The 17,746-nt window shown below is 38.5% G+C and overlaps 1 protein-coding gene across 5 annotated transcripts in view; it reads right to left on the reverse strand.

The window, feature by feature from the left end:
- Window positions 1-17,746, reverse strand: part of PSIP1 (PC4 and SRSF1 interacting protein 1) — a 42,615-nt gene that overhangs the window by 19,813 nt on the left and 5,056 nt on the right. For all 5 annotated transcript variants that reach the window (XM_082337358.1, XM_082337359.1, XM_082337355.1 and 2 more), the window contains exons 4-10: window positions 14,808-14,946; window positions 8,945-9,061; window positions 6,059-6,166; window positions 5,444-5,506; window positions 3,135-3,273; window positions 1,317-1,392; window positions 205-430 (exon numbers count right to left, since the gene is read on the reverse strand). In XM_082337358.1, coding sequence (XP_082193484.1) covers window positions 205-430; window positions 1,317-1,392; window positions 3,135-3,273; window positions 5,444-5,506; window positions 6,059-6,166; window positions 8,945-9,061; window positions 14,808-14,946 — 868 coding nt within the window. The remainder of the gene's footprint in view (window positions 1-204; window positions 431-1,316; window positions 1,393-3,134; window positions 3,274-5,443; window positions 5,507-6,058; window positions 6,167-8,944; window positions 9,062-14,807; window positions 14,947-17,746) is intronic.

Raw genomic sequence — 17,746 nt, forward strand, 5'->3', positions numbered from 1 at the left:
AGAAAAGATGCTTTTCTTAGAAAACACCAAAGAAGTTCCTGAAAGAATTGACAAAATTAATTTCTGCAACTTTTATTCTATATATCTCTGTATTGCCAGCCACAGGGCTCCAAGCTTTACTAAGATCTGGCATTAACTTCAAGAACGATCTTCAGTGATACTACTTGCTTCTGTAATAAATATATCAGGAAAGCAAAATTATACCTTGTCACCTTCTGGTTCTTCTCCATCATCTTCAGAATCAGAAGCTGATGCAGAACCCACTTTTGCAGCATTTTTCCTTTTTGGTTCAGCCTCTTTCTTCCCTTCCTTTTTGTCAAATTCCTTCTTTGATTTCTCCTCTTCCTTCTGACTTTCCTCATCTTTTTTCCCTTGCTTTTTGGGCTTTTCTTCTGGTCCTTTTTTCTTTGCCTTCTCCTCCTCATTAACACTAAAACATGAACAGCATTAAGACATCATATCCGTTATCTACAGTGAGTTTAAAACATCACATTCTTCTAACTAAGGAAGTTGATTTTTTTTTTTAAACCACAGAATATTAAAAATTATGAAATTAATTCACTCTCAGTTCATTTAATGACTCTTGAAAAACACTCAGTCTTTTTTCTAAAATTATAGCCCACTACCAATACAAAAAAAAGAAATAAATAACAGTAGGGAGGCCCTAATGAAGCTATCATTAATATACGTGCACAGATCCAAAACCAAAAAGTTAATGCTCAGAAGTTCTTCACACACACGTCTGCAGGACCAAGAGTGCACACACTGTAAACTAGTTTTATAAAGTATACTTAAGGTGTACATATACTGAAACTGTGCATCTGCTAATCTACAAAACACTATGCTAACGCTCAACTTCTCCTTCAGTTACTAGAACCGCTAAGGACATAAGAACTGAAGAGGGTAAAAAACCAAAATTTCGGTAACAAATAGTGTTGGAATTCCATCAAAACAGATTTCTGAAACAAAAATGTAAAAAAATGCAGTATTTTAGTTTTGCATGATCTTGTCTCTTCTCTTCATAAATATATTTTCCTCTTCACCCAGCATACAATTATAGAAGGAATTTTACACAGATTTTACAAGTTAGGAAGGTTAATCTTCCGTTTCTTGTTCCAGAAATGTACTACCTTGAGTTACCATGTATTAATTACCTCAGCTATAAGTAACAGCAGCAAAGCAAACAGTAACTCGTACTGAATGCTGAAGAAGCAAAAACCTGTCAGGAACTCAGTGCTAATTATGAAGTCTTAACATAAGGAACAACATGGTTTACAATGAAGAAGCTTTATATTAAGAAACAAAACATAACTCACGAGTCACTCTCGGAAAGACAAGGTGGTTTCACCAACTTGGGTCTCCCTCTTGGTTTTGGAACCTTTACTTCAGAAGCTAGTATTTACACAGAAATAACAAGTTAGTCCACAGCCACCTTATCTATGCTTATCTGCTCCTTATCTATGAGGAAAGATTCTTACCCAACAGACAGAAGCTACACTAAAATCAAAATATATACCCTGACTTTGTTATTATAAAAAATTCAAGTGTTAAGTGAGTACCAAGCTTTAATCAAGATCTCTTTGAAAAATTAAAAGTGTTGGTAGTTTTTTTTAGCGAATTGGTAAATTAAACTTTGGTGTTTTTTTAGCCACAGGCTCCAACTACCAATTCTTGTGGTTTTTTGCACTCTGTGCAGTTAGGATTTGTTTCACATGTTGCATAACTAACATGAACAAGTCTGAAATGAGAGAAAGTTTGAAATCAGGAGAATGGAAAGAAGTCATTTAGTGTCCACATTTATGCAGCCTGTTTGCCAGTATTTTTAGATGTATCCTGGGGCTTCCACCACTTTTCTTGATAACAAACCGCTGTCAAGAAGTTCTACCACACTACAGTACAGAGCAAAACTTTTGCATTTCCTCAGATTCACCACATTGTTAGGAATAAGACAAATAGTGCATCTGACTTCCTGGCACTCACAGCCTTCAAGTGCTCATCCGATACCAAAGTGAACATGTGGTTAGGAGACCTAATACTCAGTGTTTAAACTCCTGTTGGTGTTTGCATGCATACATCATATCAACACCAGGAAAGGCGTCATAGTACATCTTATAAAAAGGCATTTTATACAGGGGGTGAAAGCATCTCTTATAGATCCTTTCCTGCTCTTACAGACAGTAGTTATAAAAACAAACAAACAAAAAATTGTAAAGATAAAAACACATACAAATATTAAAAATGCACGTTTAGCACATGCAATTAAAGGGAGAGAGGGAAGCTCAAATAATACGTAATGTCCTCACAGCTTCCAAGGCAAAAGTAATTAAGTCTAGTTAACTGGTTGCACTTTCTAAAAGTCATTTTCATATTGTCAGCAGAAACAGATGAGATAAATTATGTTTCCCAGACTAGATGTTTGTACAATGTACATAACTGCTGCAAGAACTGTTTTCTGATGTAGTGGTTAATGATCAATTCAATAATATCTGCAAGATTACTGCAAAAATTCCTATGAATTAGATGATTGCTACTTCGAAAGAAACAAGCACTGCAGGAATTATCACCATATGGTTCTAATTATACATTTTAAAAAAAGCAGTTATATCTTCTTTTTATTTGTTTGTCAATCTACACAGACTGCCTTAAATATCTTTTTAAACAAGTCTTTCCAGCTCTCTGTGTGTTTTTACTGTCCTCTGAGCTCCACCTACAGGTTCTGTGTCCCTGCAGTTCTCTTCCTTGTGTTTTATGGATATTCTAAACACAATTGAAGTATTTTATAGACCTTCAATAAATATAAACCTTTATGGAGCAACAATGCAAGAAGAGCTCTTATTGTACATCTATAATTTAGCAGCCTTCTATGAAGGCTTTTCTAAAGGCAATACTTGTACCAAAAAACCAATGAGTCTTATTTAGAGGACTGAGTATTAATGCTAACAATTTAAATCCATTTATGTCCTAAATTCTTCAGTTTGAGATGACGTGTTTTCTCATTACAATCTATTAGCAAAGACTGCCTTTAGCATGAGAAAATACTCTGTAGTCCTTCAGGGGAAAGAGACAGCTCCCTGACTAATTCTGCTAATGTATTTCTTTGATGAAAAAAATTAAATCTTTCTTTTAAAAGTTACCTGCTGGTCTTCCTCTTTTAGGGCTTACTTTTGGAGACACTGGCACAGGAGCTGTTGCCGCCACTGCTGCTGCCACTGCCGCTGCCACTGCTGCCGTTGCCACTGCTGTTGTTTCCTCAGCCTCAGCTTGTTTTTCAGCCTAATTTAAAGAATGAATTTCACAAGTGAAAAAACACAGGGCACCAATTTCTCTCTTACTTTCTCAAACAACAGTTTTAAACTACTAGAAATGCATTATTACACTATTGCTTCTACACATGAAAAAAGTTTCCAAATTTAGTAACATGTTATATTTAAATATCACTAATTTCACCCTCTCCATACCATCACTACCTGATATAGCCATGTTTCATATCATTTCAACCAGCCCATTCATCTTCAGAACAATACACTATCTTGGTACAACAAAGGAAAAAGATTATTTTTAAGTATTTTTAAGATCACCGCAACAGCATGCGAAAAACCAGTTTTAAGCAGGAAAATTCATTTCCTCCCCCCTATATACAAATACTCTTCTTTTAGATGCGATCATCTCCCCTAATTGCATCAAAGTATCAAGCCAGTAGATGGAACTATTCAGAAAAACACCTGCTTCTAGCTCTATAGGCAATTATTTGCAATGAAAAATTGCACGTTGACCTGCACTAACTCGACATAATGACCTTCATCTACCTAGTCATTTTGCAGGGGTTAGGTTGTAAAGACAGATAGAACTTATGACAAGAGAAGATCTTGATGAAAGGATACATGTCTCCCTGCAGAAACATTACATATCCATACATACAGATAAAAAGAATTGAGAAAAATCCCAAATTCAGAGTTTAGCATCCTGGATGCAGCAGCATCAGCTAGCAGAAACAGAAAAGTTATGGGCAAATACATATTTATCTTAATATTCTTTGTAAGCACCTATGATAAAAAGGCAATTTTGAAGAACAGAGACAAACTTAAATCTAGAACAGAGTAGAGGTACACCTCCTATATTAACTGTGCTTTCCATCAGTCTCCAAAAAGACTGTTTAAATGAAAACAGAAAAATACCTCTTAGAATGCTCTTTTACAATCCCAGGAAAACACCATGTTTCTTAAGGCAAATAAGAAATGCATTCAAAGTCATTTAACTGCATAGCCAACCCTCTTTTCTGACCTGCAAGCACACACCACATCCCTTGAAATATTATGTTTTTCTGTTCAGCAACGGCCTGTAGTAATGCAAATTTCTGGTTAAATCCCTTGCAATATGCAGCACGTGCCAAACACAAGTCTGTCAGCTGAAGCTAGTAAATGTGACGGACGAAATCGGTTCTAAGGCCTGCAGCGCCTTATGATGCCAAAAAAACCCACCTCAAAAACAAAGACAAAAGAAAAAACACCAAGCCATAGGATTTGAGTACTTTTTCAAAAAGTAACGAATGAGGCCTTTTTTTGTGTGTGTGTCATCTGTGCCCATTTACAAGATAAAATCACATGTATGCATTGTCATAGATATGCTTTCAACTTCTTACTGTTTCAGAGTAGAAGCTTTCTTTGAATTTTATTTTAGGTTTATTTTTATAAAATTTACTTTTTTTTTTTTTTAAATAAGGTATTCTTTAAGTTATATTTTTTAAATATTCAAGTCATTTTTGCAAGAGCATCCAAACACGTATCTTTCTTTTGTGTGAAGCAAACGATACTTGGCACTCTACTTATCTGTGACAAACATACTAAGGTCAGTTACTTCGCACTCATCCCATCCCTGCTGTCAGCACTAATGCTGCAAGTTAAATGGCTTCAACTTAAAATTAAACTTTGCCCCACTTTAATCTAGTTTTCAATTGGGTCAGTGCCCTGATCTGGTTTGCTGTGTGACCACATGAACATTAAGGCTGGAGCATGCTGAGCAAGCAGCTGGGACTGTCTCTTTCAAAGTAATTTAATTTTTTCCCAGGTTGAAGAGACCACAAAATCACAACCTCATGAAAAGGTGTAGTTCAGTGTGATGAAGATGTTAAAAAATTTTCTGAGCTTCAAAAGAGACAATTTTATTAGCGGTCTAGCAACAGTTTATATCTTAGTTTTTCTTATTTGCAATGGACTGTTTGGGAAAAGAGAACTCCCTACTCTACACTAAGTTCAAACAGAATTAAGACGTGTAAAACACCCTCTGGGAAAACTTTCATTCCCACAAATCTTTCAGCCATTTGAAAGCGGGGAATAGGGTGTCAAGCACTTCAACTTTATGCATAATCTGTCATTAAAGAAAATAAGATCCAGTGCCATCACATCCAAAAACTCCAGTAAGGTGAAGTAATTAAACATATTGTTACCTTTCTTTTTCTTCCTCTTCTAGCAACTTTAGGAATAGAAGCATCATTTGTTTTCACCACATCCTGTGAAGATTAAAAATGGTGCTAAGAGTCTTAACAAAACAAAGATATATTTTAAATGATTCTAGGTTTTTTCCACAACCGAAGCCTCTGGCACATAATTTAGACAAGAATCCCATAAAATATATGAAGACACCTCCTGCTTTTAAATTATGAAAATCCTGATTATCTGGTAATCAGGATTTTTTTCTGCAAGATAAGAAATAAAGTAAGTACTAAATCATATTCTGTTTCAGATAAACGTATGTAGTCATGTTGTAATCTGTCTGAACTCTTCATTTAGTCCTTTAAATAAGTACATTTGCAATACAGAGTACATGACAAAAATCACACTGTTCCACCTGTTTTAATTGAACTTACAGACAAGCCAGACAAAGTTTCCTCTCTGATGAAAACTTCAATGTAAACATGAGCAAACACATAGGAAGTTTTATATAATTAAACAGCTCCTGAGACTGCCACAGTACTATTAACTGTAGCTTCTTAGTAACAGATTTACATCAATCGACATAATGTTAAAACGTTCTCTGGTACATTGAAAAAGCTTTCACATACTTCTTTACTGTTTTTTTCAGAAGGTAGGTCATCTTCCTTTGAAGTATCCATCTCCTTTTCTTCTGTTTCAGCTTCTGTAGGTAAGTTATTATCCTCTTTAGGGGATAACTGCAAAGGGAGTCAACAGAGTTAAAAAAATGCATTAAAAAAGTATTTCCTAGTGAAAAGAGAACACACTAATAACCATCAAGCTGCTTTTCACTTTAGTTTAAGTCTGTAGATACACTTCTTTCTTAGGTACACATGAAAAGCCTACGGCAGGACCACTTTCTCCAGTACATGATTGCAGATAGTTGTCAGAACAGGTCAAAATACAGCAATGTACTATGGTGGAATTTCAATTCCACTTTGTGTTCATGATAACATCACTACACTTTTTCACCGTATCACCATTACATGAGTACTTCTAAGTGTTCATGCCAAGATTCATTTGGATCACTGTTTATCTATACATACAGATGGATATCAGAGTCATAGACCACACTTAGCAAAGAGTATCACTCTAGTAAACAAAGACTTAATGTGGTAAACAGACCACAAACGTGCTGTGTGAGATAGTAATTAGTGATAATTGGTGTCATCTAATCTATGCCTTTTTTCCTGTTTTGTTGGGCTTTTTTTAAACTTTAAATTGCTGATTTTTGTTTTAGGTGAGCAGTTAAGACTTGAAAAATCAAGAATTTGTAATAGTTTACTTGAAAATAATCAACATTTCCTTGCAGCCTATGTATGTGCATGTTTTTTAGATCTTCGTTCTCTCAACTTTAATACTATTGCCTTATCCCACTTGCAAGCCACCTTTAGTGAAATTTGTTTTTAAAGTAGCTACAGTTGTTAAAATTTCAACACTGAATAAAGCAACGCAGGCACAAGGCTGTCATGCAATATTTCTAATTACTTGAAGACCTGAGTCTTTTTACAGATTACAACTTTAAGACAGAAGAATCACTGGTCCACTAAAACCACACGAAACCAGAGTACAACTGATTGAAGGAATGTTACAGCTACATTAGTATCAAAAGAAAAGGAGTAAATCTGCTCCATATTTTGCCTTGAACTGTAACTGACTGAGCCTAATTACAGAAATCTACTAAGAGGATCTGTTCAGGATCTTCCATTCCATCTTTGTGCTTCAACAGCTTTTATGTCTTCCTGTTTCTCTTTCACAGTGCCAGGTCAGGACAGCCTGAAAACACTTTCCAGGAGAAACATGAAGCTTAAGTCATTGCCACCCCCACTAGCACATGTTGCTTGCTGCGTAAATTCAGTGTGAAGCAAACCGTTGAACCAGTCCAGTTTAAAAGTTTTCCCCTTGCAGTAGCAAATGCTGGGGAACAAATGCTTTTCTCAGCAGTGTGCATGGGCAAGAAGTAAGAGCAGCACTGGTTTACTAATACTACCAGGAAATTACAAATTAAAGAGTGCTCCTAAAGTATAGCTGACACAACTCAAATCACACTTACCTTCCACAAGTGGAGGTACTAAACTAAGGAACACTCCATGCAGTAAGAAGTTGGGAAAAATAACCCATCAATAACTCCACAGTCTCCAACTCATCAAAACAACTCTCGACATTGTCTATCAGTGTACTACCAGTACACTATTCCCCCCCCCGCCCTCATCAAAGGTCTTTTTTTCCCTCTTGAAAAAACCAAGTTATTACAGCTAGTAGACACTAATCCTACATGAGGAACATCCACTATGTGTTTGACACATTGCAAATTCTTCAGCTGCAACTGTGAATCAATGCTAAAGGACAGCCAGCTACTCCTACAGAAAAACTACGTTAAATCTTGGCAAATAACCAAAAGGAAAACAGTCAGAATTAAGTCAAGTCTACTCAAAATAGTTTGACACTCAATTTAAGGGCACTGCTCATCCTGTACAGTAGTAATTTCCAGAAATGAGTTAAAAATAAATGAGATACCATAAATGTATCAATCCCATCTGCATCACAATTTTTGTCATTTTAGGATTCTATTCTCCTTAAAAAAACTGAGAAGAGATGACACACAACATCTTTTCCATGCCATATGAAAAATAATCCCACATGAACAAAACAAAACATTCAAGGACAGAGAAAGTACAAAGCAGTGTGCTATACTAATATCATTAAGCGTACAGTAAGCTAGGAAGGTTCACCTCTTACAGTATGAACTATGTACAGCACCAGGAAGCTGAAATACATGTTTCAGACAGAAATGCATTTTCTTAGTATGAATACAATATATTTAAAGAGAACACAATCTTTTTTCAGAAGGATTCTAAGGTATGCACACATTTAAAAGGCAAAGAAGCTACACGAACTACTGTATAGCAATCACTCACAGATACATTCCTGACTCAGAGTTCAATTCATACAGCTATGAAATCCGTTACATCCATTTATATCCTAATTAGTCTACTATGGCCTAATTCAAACTGATTCTTATAATCTGTTCAGGCAAATACACTGAAGAACCCTTTCAGCCCAGACAGAACCTAATGCTCTGTTAAGCTTTTCAACAAAAAACCGTCATAATTGAAAGAGATGGTCATACCTGCCATGATATTAAAAAGTCTTCAAAAACAGAAAGGAAAACTTAAAGCTAAATCTTGGTGATGATTTCCACCTTCTCTTGCCTAGGAAGTACTGTATGAATTTAGTTTAAGTGTATTATGATTTATAAATATAGACTAGTAAAGAAATTCATTTTCAAAACCACGTACAGCACCTTAAAAGGAATACAGAAGGCCAAGAATACATGTATGTCTGAAAAGAAGCAAAGGCAAGGCAGCTACAACAGTAAAACACTGTTAGTTTAAAGTACTTAAGTAAAAGCCTGGCAATACGGTTTTGACTTAAAAATGTTTCTGGTAGAACAAAATACGAATTCAGACACTTACTTTTGGGACAGGTGGCTTTCTTCTTTTGGCTCCTGCTTTTTCTTCACTCCCCTCAGCAGGCTCCTGACTGCTTTCTTGAACAGTTTCTTTGATAGGAGTGTTAACAGCTGGAGGGGACTTCAATATAAAAACATCAAAAATGAGATCTAAATCCCTTCCTGAACTACAGAATAACGATACTGAGACATGCTCTCCCACCTGTACATTACTGAAGAAAGCATCGTCCTAAGGAATGTCTTATTAGAACTACAAGAATATTAAGACTTATCTTATCTCATTAATTTCCACACTTTCCAGTTTAAATTGCATTTTCATTATCAAACTTCTAAGCTGTAACGCTGTAAGAACTTATTCTCACACTAAAAATAGTGCAATGTAAGGCTTTTCTTACGTATAATTGGAAAAAAGAAGTTGATTTTGGTCAAATGCAAGTTGTGATGCTCCTGCCAAGAAGTGCATTTCTAAGTAAGCTATCAATCCTAAGTAAGCCAACTACCTGTTCCCGAAAACATGAGCAGAAAAAAAATTATAATAAAAGCTAAATAATTAAATTCAAAAACATGGAAAAAGAGAGGTAAACCCAAAATTACTCTTTTTTTATTCCATTACATTGTGGATAGCATTCTCAGTCTTAAATATTAGCTCCTTCAAACAAAGCTGGCAGAACTCCCCTGACTCTTTAATTTCCCCCCCCACTGAGGAAGTGGTTTTGCATTTAAGCCCAAGCCACATGCTCCCTTCTGCCCTCCACCTCCTTTACTTGCAGTTACAAGCAACATCTGCAAAGTATAAATACTGCTTTCAGAACATTCCAGCCAGTTCTGGCAGTTAAACAGAAAACGTGGCTCTCAGAACAACTTACCAAGACAAAATATGCCCAGTGAAAAGATAGAAAGAAAGAAAGAATTATGAGTGAATCCCTCTATATGAATAGCTGACAAGTCTGTCACTTTAATATCATCTTGTATCCAGAATAAAAGCTTGATTTTGCCAACATCTCCATGTGATTACCCACCCACCTCTGACCTTATCTGCTGTGCAGCCAAACACAAAATTACCTATTCACCCTGAGTTTTTACGCTCTTACAACTAAACCGCCTTCCCTGCTACCGTCCAGTAACTGTGCTTCACTCAACTCTAAAAATCTTTTTTTAAAAATCAAAGAATTGTATGTAGATCAAACAGAGATCAAGGAATATCTTAAGACACATTCACTCGTCTCCAAGACCTCAGCTGAAAAACACTGGGCCATTCGCTAACGTGTACTGAATACTTCAACGTACTACTAGGCCGTAATACACTATTCTACTTTAAAACGTTGTTGGGAAAATCGTGTCTTCGCCTATCTGTACACTTATGTTACCTTTCCTCTCAGTCTTCGTAACTACTTGCCTTCACTTCCAAGATCGCTCGCTGCCTGCGCTCACCTTCTCTCACACACTGCACCGGGGCAACAGCTGGCAGGTGCTGGCGCCGGTGACCTGTATGGAACCTGGTACGGGACTGCCCCGCGCCGGGCACCACCGGCCCCAGCTGGCTCTACAGCCGGCGAGCTGGCCCACCACCACACACCCAACTGCGCCCACCGGAGAGCGCGTGGCGCCTGGCCAGAACAACCACGGGAGAGAGTCGCTGAAGAGAAGAGCAGCTGGCCGAGAAGGGCTGGAGAGACGCTGCTGAAGGGGGATGCTGACGCACAGAGAAGCCGCCTGGGCAGGGCATGAGGGACGCAGAGGCAAAAGAGATGCCAGGGCAGGAGGGATGCTGGGAAGAGGAGGCACACGAGGAGCCGCCCAAGCCAGACTCCAGCCCAGAGAGGTTGCCCGAGCAGAGGCAGAAGGCACAGCTCTGAGGGGACTGCAGCCCATGGAGGAGCCCACGCCTGAGCCGCTGAGTAAGCGGAGAGGAATAGCAAAAGCAAAGTAACCACTACACACCAGCCTCAGTCTCCTGCGTCGCCGTCGCCTCGCCCAAGGGCCTGACTGTGATGTGCGGTGAGGGGACTGGAGACCAGCGAGGTGGGAGCAGAGGGGGCTGGAGGGAAGCTGAGGTATGTTTCTCCAAGTGTCTGTCTGTCTTTGTTTCTCATTATCAGAATCTATAACTACAAGCTTATGTGAATTCGCTAAATTGTGCCAAATTCTCTGACATGAATGTTTTGTTGCCTGTGCTGTATGCCTCTTTGGCAAAGATGGGAATGTGGGGCCTCAGAAGCCGATTTCAACCACTCTGCTACCCTTAAAACAGGTACAAGCTTCCCCATAAACTCCCAATAAAACTAAGTATCTACATCAAGCACTCTTCAACTTCCCTTCCTTCCCTGACTAAAACATCCAGAAGCCCTACCCCTCAAAAAACCCTTCACTGTTAATTAAGACAACCACAGAGACTGTTAGCAAGCAGATACGCATCGTTCCCATATTACTAGGAGGCAGAAACTGTACACACTCATTCCTCCAGCTTTGAGAACAGGATGCTAAGGCAACATCCTCACGAAGAGGAAAGCTGCAACATAGTCAAATGCCAAGGGAACCACCAAGAACATGCAATAATGTACCTCTGAAGTCTCATCACTGTGAACCATGTTACCCTGCAAAGTACTAAAGAATTAAGGCTCACTTCAGCACATAAGCTGAAACAAGTTGTCCTGGTTTTGGCTGGGATAGAGTTAATTTTCTTCCTAGCAGCTGGTATAGTGCTGTGTTTTGGATTTAGGATGAGAATAATGTTGACAACACACTCATGTTTTACGTGTTGCTGAGCAGTGCTTACACTGGTCGAGGACTTTTCAGCTTCCCCTGCTCTGCCCGGCGCACAAGAAGCTGGGAGGGGGCACAGCCAGGACAGCTGACCCAGACTGGCCAAAGGGCTATTCCATACCTATGATGTCATGCTCAGTATATAAACTGGGAGGAGCTGGCCAGGGGCAGTGATTGCTGCTTGGGGATGGGCTGGGGATCGGTCAGCAGGTGGTGAGCAACTGCACTGTGCATCACTTGTTTTGTATATTCTTTTATCATTATTATTACTATTATGGTAATTATTTTCTCTTCCTCTGCTGTCCTACTAAGCTGTCTTTATCTCAACCCACAGTTTGTTTGTTTGTTTCCCCCCCCCCCCCCCCCCGATTCTCTCCCCCATCCCACTGGGGGCAGGGGAAGGGTGAGCGAGCAGCTGTGTGGTGCTCAGTTGCTGACTGGAGTTAAACCACAACACAAGTAAAACCAAAACAAAAAACAAACATCACAGGACAATATTCTCGTTCTTGGAAAAGTGGGATGTTACTCCATCTTATCTACAATCTTTGGCAGAACAGTGACATAATATTTCAATTCTAAGAATTAAACCCAAAAGGTAGTGCTTCGTGAAAAAAACATGGAAGATTCATGACTGATTGACCTGATATCAAAGATGATCAAAGAAACTACGCCTGAAGTAGACCCTTTCTGGTGGTTTTATTTCAGTAAAGGTAACACTCACTCTGCCTGTTTTACACCCTGATTTACTTTACAGAATGTCAAATCTAGCCAGCCATTTGCAGACGTACTCCTTTAGCACCAACAAGAACGGCTCACAACCGAAAAACAAGAGCTGGCTAAATCCTAAGGGCTTGATTTGCTCCAAATAAAACTTGCTTTTAACAATGCATAGCACAGGATAGAAAGAAAAGGCTATGAAAATAAAGGTTTTCTAAAGTTAAGGTGAAAATTCAGAAGAAAATTTGCACAAGTCTACTGCATTACTTCGTTCATTCTGTCACTCAATCTGGTCCAACCCTCCTGCTCAAGCAGGGCCACCTAGAGCCGGCTGACCAGGACCATGTCCAAATGGCTCTTGAATATCTCCACGGACGGAGACTCCACAACGTCCCTGGGCAACCTGTGCCAGTGCTCCGTCATCACAGTGAAAAAGTGCATCCTGACGTTCAGAAGGAACCTCCTATGTTGATGCCCATTGCCTCCGGTCCTGTTACTGTCACTGCAGAGAGCCTGGCTCTGTCTCTTGGCACCCTCACTTCAGGTTATTTCTATACATTGATGAGATCACCTCTGAGCCCCCAGGGCTGAACAGTCCCAGCTCTCTCAGCCTTTCCTCATAGCAGAGATGGTCCAGTCCATCATCTTCGTGGCCCTTTGTGGGACTCTCTCTCCAGCATGTTCATGTCTCTCTTGTACTGTATAGCCCAGAACTGGACATAGCACTCCAATTAAAACATCCCTACTAAGAAAAGATTCCTCTTCCAGTAATTTTAAGGCTCCCTTATATGAACAGATTTTAAATATGACTTGTGGAAAGAAAACCTTTTTTTTCTCCTTAATAAATAGTGGGGAAAAAATGACAAAGAACAACCCAATGGCGCTAGAGAGAACTTGATGAATTCACAGAAAAGAGCCTGTGAAAGAGCAATCATCAAAGCTGACGTGTCTGAATAGAACTCAAAAGGGGTAAAGGACTACCCCGCAGTCTGTGTGCATCTCTCAGCAGCACGTTTTATGTATTTCCAACTGGAAATGTATTTCCAAGTGTCTGAGATGCAACAAAAGCAACCCAGAGCACTGCTTAATTGAAGTTACTGATTCCTGCTGTGAAACAAAATATTAGACAAGCTTGTTACTGTTGATTGTTTATACCCAGATTTTCACCATGTTAGAATGACTGGTAACATGCAACTCAGGTACGGTTCACAACTGCCTCAGCCACCCACAGAGCATATCTCCTGAACTGTCACAAAGAAGAGTGAGAAGGTGTACCGACTCATATTTTATAGTGGGAGAAAGAATCTGTCCCTTATTAATACAGCCCTTCCCACTGTGATGAGGAGATTAGCATCTTTCCATATCCTGGAGCAGAAAAAGTGTACATCTGGAGTACATCATCTTATCTCTTAACTCTACATCAGAAACTCCTTAACTCTTTATCCACATTCTCCTTCAAACTAGAAACACAGTAACTTGGGATATCTTATGCAGCAGGGATTAACTGGTGCTGAAATGGCAATCTGGCATGTTGTGAAAGAGCAAGTAATACCAAAAGATACCAATTCTTCTTATTGTCACTGCAGCATTGCCTAGAGGCCCCAGTACGTGATCAGTGTCCAGTGTACATAGCAAACCCAAGAGGCTACAGGATGTTCAGAGCAGGTAGGCAAAGACAACATGAGCAAGACAATTTCTTTGTCTTCAGATTAAATTTGGGTCTTTTTATGGGTAGCACCGCATAGCTCCAGTTCAAGCTTGGATGATTTACCAAGAGGGCAAGAAACGAGGCACTACTGATGGACAAACACTGAATCAAGCAAATCATGTTACAGTTGGGGGGCAAAAGGCAAGCATCACACTGCTTCCAACCACTCGAAGGAAAATACACTAAGAAAGCATGTACTGAAATCTTACAAGGATATTTGTGGAAAAAAGCACCTGTGTTTAGAGGACAGAAAGTAGAGTGACTGAGAATCCAGAAAACTACCCTCTTTTCAAGCATAGTCACACAGTTCCAAAGGTAAGTATCTTAGGAATATACACAGCTATAAGAATAAACAAGTAAGTGTATATATATAGTTATAAATAAAACTTGATGTGTACTGTAAAAAGTGTTAAACTTAGCCTTGTACTCTGAAACTCTCAACATGATCCCTCATGAGCTTACCATAATAAGCAGATGTCTCCAGTTAAACAACACCCCCCATCTCTTATGCTATTAATACCAGAGATCAACTAAAAATAAAATTAAAAAAAAAAAAATTGGTCTAACCTGCAGTTGAATGCCAACAATAATTCATTACCCTACTGCAAGGAAATACTCATTGCCTTCTTCCCCCCGCAACAGTATAGCAACAAAGATTTGCAGATTTCGCATAACTTACCTGCTGATGAGAGAACTTCACTTTGGGATTGTTGTCGATTTCCCACAACCCTTCATTAAAACCTTTTCTTTTATTTGGTTTGCCGTATTTATCTTTATTTTCAGAGTAAGGGAATATGTCCTTTGGTCCCAAAAATGCCCTTAAGAAGTGAAAGAACAAAAAGAACAAAATTCCACGTTTTAAATCGTTAGCTTTTTCAAAGGAGAAGTAAGCACCTAATGTTATTAAGATATGAAATTCATTACTACTGCAACAACTAATTCTGCTACATAAGCGTCTTTAGTTTCATCAACTTTTGCCTTCAACAGCCCAAGTTTTCCATTACTGCCACCACATATATGGACCCCCTCCTTCCCAGGGTGTTGAGCATCTGGGCAAGAAACAGCTGATGCTGCATCTTGAGATTGCAGTTGATAGGACCACCAACTGCTGTGACCCAGAACAATTAAAAACAAGAGTATCTGGTAAACAAACAGAAAGAGCAATTGCTTCCTTAGAAAAAAATCAGGCTTAAATGTTAAGAATAAAGAATCCGTGAATCCAGACAATGTAAGGCGAGAGAACAATTTAAAGAAGAAATGGCTCCAAGCTAACAAAGAAAATCTTTCAGAGTTATTAAATTAAAAATAATGCAGTTAAAACAGAAAAGAATAATTTTTAGTGTACTGGACACAAAGAAGCAACACTTGAGTACACTGACTTGCCACATCTTTGTAAGTACGCTATGTAATTCAGCATTAATTCAGTATTTTTCAGGGTGTGACAACAGGACCTCATCACTTGATTTATGCAACTTAACCAATACTTTAAAAACTGTTCCTTATTTTAAGTTTCTCCCCCAATCTTCTTTTGTGAAGTAAACATTAAAAAAAATTGATTTTTGTTTCAGCTACTCTTGTAGTAGAGGTCTTAACGCTGCCTGTGCATCTTTGTCAGACAAACAAACAACGCTCCTGCATAGCACTACCCCTACTGTAAGCTGCGTAACTAAAGCTTTTAGCCTAGTAGCTTTTCTTATATGTCAAAGTCACAGTATCCACACTACTAGCTTCTCTAAGCTAGACTCAGGAAAATAAGGTAACATATTACTGAGAACCAATATTCTGGTTTATGCTGAACAACATCAAAGACTGTTTAATTCCTGCTCTACTTTCATGACCTGGCAAGTTAGGATTTCACTGTGGCAATCCATATGCTGCTAACAGAAAAAGACAACACTTTGGTGGTACATTCTTATTTTTGCTCTGTGCCTACACACAGCTTTGTCTGATTGCATATATGTTAGATCCAACTATTTCAAAAGTTGCAGATATTTGCTTTCTAAAGTATCGGCTCATGGAAAAGTTAGATACTTCTAAGCTCCACTGCCCTGTTTTCTTCATCATCTTTAAAAAGCGCTACTTGAGACTTACACCGTAGTAAACAAAAAAAAAAAAAAAAAAAGAACATATCATCATCTATAAAGCTTAAACATTTCCTACTCCAGCAGTAAAACACTCACCTATGTGTATGAAGTATTAAGCAAGTCACTGTGACACATTAGACTGCAAATCACCCACCTCTTCGCAAGACGTGGTTAGAGAGGATTCAGCCAGTGCGGAAAACATGCACCTGCAAAGCCTACTTATCCAGACCAAAAGGATGGGGAAGGAAACAAACAGAAACCAGGCAGGATGAAAATGGGAAACATTGCCTCCTTTCTTCCCTATTCCCTGAAGGAAAGCATTTTTCCAAGGTCTGTAAGCCTCTACCCATATTGCTCAGGCTTTGAAAAACACCACGAACCAGCTACTGTGAAAACGTCACGTAGTTTACAGGGTTGCTGTAGTTAAATATCCATGTACCAAAAAGAAAAGGGAACAACAACAACAAAAATATCAAAATTAAGAGAGATTACCCTAACATATAGGGTCCAGAAACTAGAGTTCAGTGTGACCTTCTGTTTGTCTGTAACTAACCAAAATTTGCACTGATGTGACTGACTGGCACAATGGATCCAAATAAAGCTTTTATTAAAATAGTATCTATTTTATTACTCTCTTTTAGGAAAGGGTACTGTTGCTGCATTAAGACAGTATGGAAACAAACAGAACAAACCTCAACCAAATTCCCAAAGCATATTTTAAGAAGCACATATCTGTTCACTGCACACAGGTAGCAAAACATTTAGTTGTGTTTTACCAAAACTTAGAGAAAAATCAACAATAGCAATTGAAGTTTATACTTGTTTATAGGAATCTGCAAAACTGAATTAATATTATTCCTAAAAACCAAGTAAGAAGTCTTAGTTTTGTTTTTCGCCATAGCTCCTCCTTTCCTACTGTAACTGTCCACGCATCTAGAAAATGTCAGCCTTTATATAGAAGGATTTTTTAGCATGATTGAACTGGTTACCTGGATTTTTAGAGTTGCCGCTACTTACAGCAAGACAGATTGTACACGTACAGACTACTAATGTGCTGAAGGTACATAGTGTCTAACTTTGCACAGGTGAGTGACTTGAACTGTGAGAAGAACAGTGTAGATCAAGTTTACCAGATTTATTTTAATTCCCATTAAAAAGTACAGAAAATTGTTAGCTCTACCTAATTCCTGATGGATCACTACACCACTATTTACAGCTACAAACCTAAACAAAATTAAATGCCATGGAACAGCATTCTCCTTTTTTACCTGATCTGCGCCTTCCTATTGTTACTTACAGGTATCTGCCGTAAGCAACAATAAGCAAGGTCAAGAAGCATGGAAGTTTCACCTGTTACCATCCTAAGGAGCACAATGTAAGCGACATGCTTAAAGAACAAATGCCACAAGACAGCTGGGTCATGGAACATCCTGTACTTTGCAATGTGAACGAAACAGAGATAAGAAGTTTATCTTCTATTGTATGGATCTCTGAAATGTAGTAAACCTGAACCCACAGCCTAACGAAACCCAGA

Source organism: Platalea leucorodia, assembly GCF_965183815.1.
Source record: "Platalea leucorodia genome assembly, chromosome: Z".
Taxonomy (NCBI): Eukaryota; Metazoa; Chordata; class Aves; order Pelecaniformes; family Threskiornithidae; genus Platalea; species Platalea leucorodia.